At 34.2% G+C, this 7,694-nt stretch overlaps 1 protein-coding gene across 1 annotated transcript in view; it reads right to left on the bottom strand.

Moving 5' to 3' along the window:
- HSPA4L (heat shock protein family A (Hsp70) member 4 like) overlaps positions 1-7,694 on the bottom strand; it is a 47,817-nt gene that overhangs the window by 21,015 nt on the left and 19,108 nt on the right. The window contains exons 4-10 of the mRNA XM_003795532.3: positions 6,122-6,221; positions 5,649-5,782; positions 3,728-3,972; positions 3,514-3,590; positions 2,421-2,572; positions 1,888-1,994; positions 416-549 (exon numbers count right to left, since the gene is read on the bottom strand). Of these exons, the coding sequence (XP_003795580.1) occupies positions 416-549; positions 1,888-1,994; positions 2,421-2,572; positions 3,514-3,590; positions 3,728-3,972; positions 5,649-5,782; positions 6,122-6,221 (949 nt within the window). The remainder of the gene's footprint in view (positions 1-415; positions 550-1,887; positions 1,995-2,420; positions 2,573-3,513; positions 3,591-3,727; positions 3,973-5,648; positions 5,783-6,121; positions 6,222-7,694) is intronic.

Raw genomic sequence — 7,694 nt, 5'->3', positions numbered from 1 at the left:
TTTTTTTGTTGTTGTTGTAGTTGTTGTAGTTGTCATAGTTGTTTAGCAGGCACAGGCTGGATTCAAATCCTCCAATACTGGCGCATGTGGCTGGTGCTGTAACCACTATGCTATGGATGCAGAGCCTTCCTGAGTATTTCTGATCTGTGAATGATTGAATCCATGGATGTTGAACCTTGGAATAGAAGGTCAACTGTACCCAAACCTAACATTATTCTAAAATTAAGTGGAGCATCAAAAAGTGTATATTTAGAAAAAGTATAAATACTTTCTTTAAAAATCCAGTATTGGCTTAGCTGAAATGTCAATTTGCTTCCTTGATTCTAAAAGTTATAACTATTTAAAATGCACATGAACTTGAGGGTCACCCTGTATTTATGAAAGGGCCAAAATTTATTTAAAATTATTTTCTTACCAATTCTTGGATCAGGATAAGGCACTTCATGTAAATTTGTATAAAATGCTTCTAATTCAAATGGTTCCTTCTTGTGGAAAGTAATAACTTTTGAGAATGGGGCAGGGTGATTCTTACAAAATACTTCACATTCCCTAAAATGGAGTGGAAAAGAGTCACTTAGAAACAAATAGAAATAAACCTAATTACAAATTCCATTTCATTCTTAATTCATAAGCATCAACTACAAAAATCTCTATGCACAAATGTAAAGAAAACCAAATACTGATTTTGATATTAATTATTCAGACAGGTTTATGGTTCAAAGTTTTCATAGCACCTATCTTAGAAACAGGCAGTGTATACTACTATAAAGAGAAAAATTACTTGAGACTATATATATTTTAAGGCCAATGTATAAAGACTTTTTTTGCACTCATATTGAGGACCAAAAGCCCTACCCGTTAACTTTTAGAACACTTGCCCTATGTAAGTAAACCTTTTTATTCCAGCTCCTCTATAAAAACAAACCAACAAATCCTTTTATTTGGAAATAATGTGAAACTTCCAAAAAGGTGCAAAACAGGACAATAAAGCTCTGTATATCCTTTATCTAGATTTGCTGTTGACATTTTACCCCATGTGTTTCATCATCTGAGAGCACACTTTTTGTGTATACTGAGGGCTCAAAAAATATATATATATACATCTTAAGAAAGGAAAAAAAAACACTAATACTGAAGTCATATTTGACTTCTGCAACTATAAGAGGTATTCAACATGTCTTGTATTCATCTTTTGTTACCAGTATATGCTGAGTATTACATAATTTACCATTTTTTCCCTTTCTTAAAATGTGTATACATTTTTTTGCCACCCTGTGTATTTTTCCTGAACCAACTAAGAATGATATATGCATTATGATCTTTTCCCCCCAAATACTTCAGTGTACATTTCCTACCAGGGATATTCTGATACTTCATCTACCATCCATATTCCAATTTTTTTCCTTTGAGCCATATTACTTCTTTTAAAAAACATGTCCATCATCTATAGGTAATATATCACTTTTACATTATATATATATTTTTTTGAGGCAGAGCCTCAAACTGTTCCCCTGGGTAGAGTGCTGTGGCTTCACAGCTCACAGTAACCTCCAACAACTTCTGGGCTCAAGTGAGTCTCCTGCCTCCACCTCCCAAGTAGCTGGGACCACAGGCGCCTGCCACAACACCTGGCTATTTTTTGGTTACAGCCGTCATTGTTATTTGGCAGGCCAGGGCTGGATTTGAACCCACCGCCTTAGGTGTATGTGGCTGGCGCCTTAGCTACTTGAGCCACAGACGCCAAGCCTACATTATTTTTTTCTAACAATTTATTTAAAAGCATTTGACAGAATTTTTGAAAGTATTACCTCCTCTAATTTAGAAAAAAGGGTTGAACTGGCCAAAGGTTTATGATAGGCTATAACTATGGTTTTAAAAATAACTTACCCGGTTCCATCTTCAAAAGAGGTCTTCCACCTTAATGTGATTGAATAGGGAACAATGTCTGTTATAGAAAATTCACGCACTTTAAACGCTGGTGAGAGAATCGCACACTGAAAATAAGATGTACACCATATTTAAAAATACAGACTATACCGTAGGTTAGCTTGAGTGAACTGTTTATTAAAGTCCATCTATGAAATTGTTACAATTATTCTTTGGTAAAAACTGGTAAAAAATTAAAAAGGGTCAGAGTACCCTCTTTATGAGGACTTACAAAAATTAAACAAGAATTTTTGAAATCTCTAAAAGGAATTTTAAATGGGCAGATTGTAAGAATTGATAAGTATATGTTATTTCAGTGTAGTTACAGACTTCTTATAGCTTAAACATGCAAATGAGAAAGACAGAAGACTTATTTTCAGGGAAATCTTTGATTTACTTTAGCCTATCAACAGCTAGTTAGAACAGATAATATTAAAAGGCCCTTGGACTTATCATTTATGGAAAAATATATGTTCTTAAAAAATAAATTATACCTGTAATGCACATCCTCTTGCAACAGCTTCATCAGCATTTAATGTGGTACTTATATCTTTAAGAAAGAATTTAGTGATTTGTTCCTTCACTGCAGGAATTCGTGTTGCTCCTCCTACAATTTCTATATTACTTATGTCTTCACGTTGTAAGTCTGGAAATAAAATGTTTTTAATTTAGAAAAATAAGCTAGTCTTTAAAAATCTGTGAACAGTAGGCTTTGGAAAGTGCTTTTTAAAAGAGTGGATCAATTTTTTATTTGCTTAAAAGAAGATAAAAACTGATTCTAGAAAAAGTCAATATTTCATAAGTATTAGTTATCTATGTGATAGACACTGAATTTGGCCTAGATAAAAAAGTGACAACAGGGAGAAACAAGCATCTCATGCATCTTACAAGACCTCTTCAGAGTTCTTCAATTTCTTAACTTCTAACTCCCAAATCCTGATATAATTATAAGTCATTTTTAATTACCAAACACCTCTAACTAAAAGCAATCCTGTCCTTATTTCTTTTCTTTTGAGACAGAGTCTCACTCTGTTGCGCTGGGTAGAGTGCCGTGGTGTCGTCATAGCTCATTTCAAACTCTCAGGGTCAAGAGCTCCTCTTGCCTTAGTCTGCCACGTGGCTGGGACTACAGGCATGTGTTATCATGCCTGACTAGATTTTTCTGTTTTTAGTAGAGACAGGGTCTTACTCTTGCTCAGGCTAGTCTCATTAAACTCCTGAGCTCAAGAAATCCACCACATCCCAGAGTGCTAGGATTACAGGTGTTGTGCTAGTGACAACACCCGGCTCATGTCCCTATTTCTGTATTTCCTCATTTCATTTCATTTCCTGTACTTCAATATACAAACACCTCCAAATAGAACTACCACTGGCTTTGTGATATGAACAACAAAATAAGCCAGGAAGAATTCTCATAAACCCAGATTTCGAGAGCCTTTCTCTTACCAATAATGCATGAGTTATAATCTCTTACACTAAAATGAGAAATACAAATCGTTAAAAAACATGGAGTTTCTATTATTTTTCCCATTTTCCCATCCCTTTAAGAGACTATAAAGTTTTGACAGTCCAGTAATTTCCACTTACTAGCTTGTTCCATTACTGCTTTTAAAGGTGGTTCAACCCTGGCCAAGAGAGAAGCACATAATTGCTCAAATTGAGCCCTGTGAAAAAATAAAATCCATTATTTTGGAATAAAATGTTGAGCATATCTTCTAAAATGATAAAATAAAAAAATCAGATGTGATCTAAACATTATAAAATAAGCAAACACTTTTTAAACTAAAAACATACATGGTACCTGTTCATTTTACTAGAAACATCAAGGTCATTCATGAAACACTCAATGTTCAATGGAAGATCTGATGCATTTGCACTCATCAGCTTCTTTAGTTTTTCACATTCCTGATATAAACGCAACAAGGCCCGAGAGTTTTCTTTCACATTTATCTTATATTTTGTCTTGAACTCATCACAGAAGTAGTCTACTAAAGCCTCATCAAAGTTCCTGCCACCCAAATATGGATCAAAGGCAGCAGCCAAGACCTGTTTAATTAAAAAAGCACAACTCAAGTTTCAGAAATAGAATCTTAAAAAGAAAATAAACCTCTAAAATTATTTAAAAAATAAAAAAGCTTATCCAATTCAGGTGATGAATTTGGAATCAGCATTTGTATTTATTTAGCCAATGTATTTCCCTACTTTGAATTATCTGCTTCAATTAAAAGAATTCTAATTTTGAAACTAAAACCTCATTATCTCACTCTTTTCATTCTACAACAGGTAGACCAAAAACCAATTTTAAGAGAGCAAAGAAATAATCGTAAGCATGTAAATAAGAAAAGCAGACCCAAAGATTAAATTGAAAATATTACATATAATTGGTCAATTTACAGGGCAGGAACTAGGCCTTCTGACTATTACTAACCCTCAATGCAAGAACCCCCCTCCCCCCCAAAAAAAACCACCCAGCTTATTTTTATAAAAATATAGAACAAAAGGATATATGAGAAAGCAAAAGAAGAAATCAGAAACAAGCGAAGAGAGAGAAGAATTTAGTAGGTCTGTTGAGCAATAGGCTCCTAGCAAGCAGGTACTGGGGTAGAAGGGTATAAACAAGTCACAAAACTTCATTGAACACTATAGTTCTTGAAATCACAGGACAAGTCATCTGATCTCTCTCCTTAGGGTAAATTGACTACTCATAACAGTCACCACTAAACAAACAAACAACAAAAAAACCCCAACCCATTGTTGGTGTGGTTCTTTAGCTCTTTCTTCAGAAGGAGGTTGCTGGGGTGGTAGAATGGTGGTCAAAGTCAGAGTAAGATGTGAGCACTTACTCTCTCATTGGAGTGAAAAGTCATCCTACAGACTAGCATGGGGAATCCATGTATAGACCTCTTAGGAAGTCTATTACTTCCCACATTTAAATGCAAAATTATCTTGTCTGCATTCTTGGAAGAAGGGCTATAGTGTTTAACAAACTTTCAAAGTGGTGTACTATTAAAATTTAAGGCTAAATGCAAAAGATTAAACTAATTTATACTGAAAATTATATTCAGTGTGAGTCATCTCCCTTTAATTTTCTGCTTACAAGGATGTTATTTCAGTAATATAAACTCTAAGACAAAATGCTCTTGCAAGGCTGGATAACTCAAAGTACTTTATCTTGTAAGTAAATTCTACTCATGTGCATAATGGAGAGAGAGAGCTCAGAAGTTTAGACAAGATAATGTAAAAATGAATAAAAGAGCAAATATAGACAGACTGTAAGACACAAGCACACAGAAGTAAGTTCTGCTACCTTGTAGAAAAATATGATTAAGACTCCTGGATAGAAAGATTTCTAAATGGGAATCATTTTAGAAAATGTTTCCTGTAAGTATATTCACTAATAATTTATGTTCCCTGACAGATGATTTAATTAACAACTTAATAAAGACAACAATAAAAATAGCACATTATTATGGCAGCTACCCTATGCCAGGCTTCCAAGCATTTTATATACATTAACTGATTTTGTCCTCAAAAATTCTATGAGGTTGGTCACTGATGTTATCCTCAGATAAGAAAACTGAAGTTTAGGAAAGGTAAGCAACTTGCTCAAGGTCATAATTTTAAAGGTGTGGAACAACAACTAAAACCCACTTACTAAAATTCTATATACAGTCTGTGCTCTTAATCATTAAAATGAAATATAATAAATCATGTTTACTTACTTTAAGTTTTCCTTTGTTAAAAGCACAAACCGAGACCTGATAGGCAGAATGTCCCATATCAATAAATATCACATTTCTTGGTTTCTCATCTAATGGGGGAAGATCCTGTTTGTAAATTCCATATGCTAGTGCAACTGTACAAGAACAAAGAATCAGGTTAATCTAGCACAGCAATTACTTGGAAAATAAGAGGAAAGTCACTTTGATACTGTCCTTTAACACACATTATTAGCTTCAAAGTAAATTAACTTTTCATAATTGGTTACAATGTTTTTTCTCCACTCCATTTACAACTCTGTAACAATTCTTAAAGCCACTGAAGACATATTTAACCTCTGTCATAATGTATGCCAAAGCAAAAAGCTTACAAGAACCAGTCTACAATAGAAGTTAAAAAAAAAAGTTTGTTAGTTATCAGAAAAAACTGTAACAATATTTTTCTGACTGTGATTTTCCAGTTGCAAAGTGCTTACCTGCAGTAGTTTCATTCATCAACCTTAAGCAATTTAAGCCTGCAACTTGGGCTGCAGCCATCACAGATCTTCTCTCTGCATCAGTGAAAAAGCTAGGAATCTGATATTTAAAAACAACAATAATGTACACTGGTTTGATGCAATAGATAATAAACATTTCAAAACAAACATTTGTCAAAATGTTTTTAATCAGTTGAAAAATATAAAATAATTGTCCTAAAATTTATGTACAGTTTAAGGCTGCAATCTCCAACTCCCAGGCTGAGAACCAGTATCACTACTGGGCCACAGAGCAAGCAGTTGGGGGAGAGCAAGCACCGATTCATCTGTCTTTACAGCCACTCCCCATCGCTCTCATCACTGCCTGAGCTCTACCTCCAGTCAAGAGTGGAATTATTAGATTCTCTCTCTCTCAACACACAGATTTCTATAAAGATAGCAAGTAGGTCAAGTACAAAATTTTAGGGCTCTTCCAATTTTATAAGCAGTCTACTTCAATTTTATTATTTTGTGAATTTAGACATTTTATTTAACCTCTTTTAATAATAGAAAAGAGAGGGGCAGGCATGGTAGCTCACACCTATAATCCTAGCGCTCTGGGAGCACTCTCCTTGAGCTCAGGAGTTCAGGAACAGCCCGAGCAAGAGTGAGACCCTGTCTCTACAAGAAGTAGGAAAACTAGCCAGGTCTTGTAGCAGATGCCCGTAGTCCCAGATACTTGAAAGACTGAGGTATTAAGAGGATCATTCAAGTCTAGAAGTTTGAGGTTACTGTGAGCTATGATAGCTCTAGGGCAACAGAGTGAGACTCTCTCCCCCCACTCAAAAGAAAAAAAAAGCCTAAATTGTGTTTGATAAGCTTGCTTATCCTTATTCGGTATAATCCTCCTGTTATAAACCTAAATTATAATGTATGATTCATTTAATACTTATTGAGCACTTACATACCAGGTACTGTTGTAGTTACTAGGAAATAGTGCATAAAGACAAAATATTTGCCCTTATATAGCTCCCAAGTCTACTATACCAACCACAAAGTTAATAATGGCCAAAAGTTCAATATTACTCTGTTGTGACAGTAGTATCTTACATGAAAGAAAAGTATAGTTAAAATAGGAATGGATTTGAATTTAACATGAATTTCTAAAACCTGTATTAATATCACTCTAACATTTTTTTGTATGGCAGCGTAATGGAAGAGTTAAGAGCAGAGGCTTTGAAAAAACTATCTGGCTTTAGCATTTGCTAACTTGTTGATTTGGGGCAAGTTATTTAACATCTTTGTGCCTCACTTTTTTAATACTGTACGTAAAACTGGGGTTGATAACATCCTACCTCTTAGGTTGATTCTGAGGATTTAAATGAATAAATACATATAAAATGCCTATTAAAGTGCTCAGTCAATGGCAAACTATTATTTACTATTACAAATGACTGGGAAAGTCTAAGCTCTAATATTTTTCTCCCATTTGAAACTATGAAAAAAATTAATGACTAAATTCACTGTAGTGTTCATAATCTGATTCTGTTTTTCTGATGAAATGAGAGTCTTGAATTTATGTAGCCAAGTTTAA

Source organism: Otolemur garnettii, unplaced genomic scaffold (genome assembly GCF_000181295.1).
Source record: "Otolemur garnettii isolate 467f Iridium unplaced genomic scaffold, OtoGar3 scaffold00093, whole genome shotgun sequence".
In the NCBI taxonomy this organism is placed as follows: Eukaryota; Metazoa; Chordata; class Mammalia; order Primates; family Galagidae; genus Otolemur; species Otolemur garnettii.
Note: the sequence above shows the minus strand (reverse complement) of the source record. Positions and strands in the feature narration are given on the sequence as shown.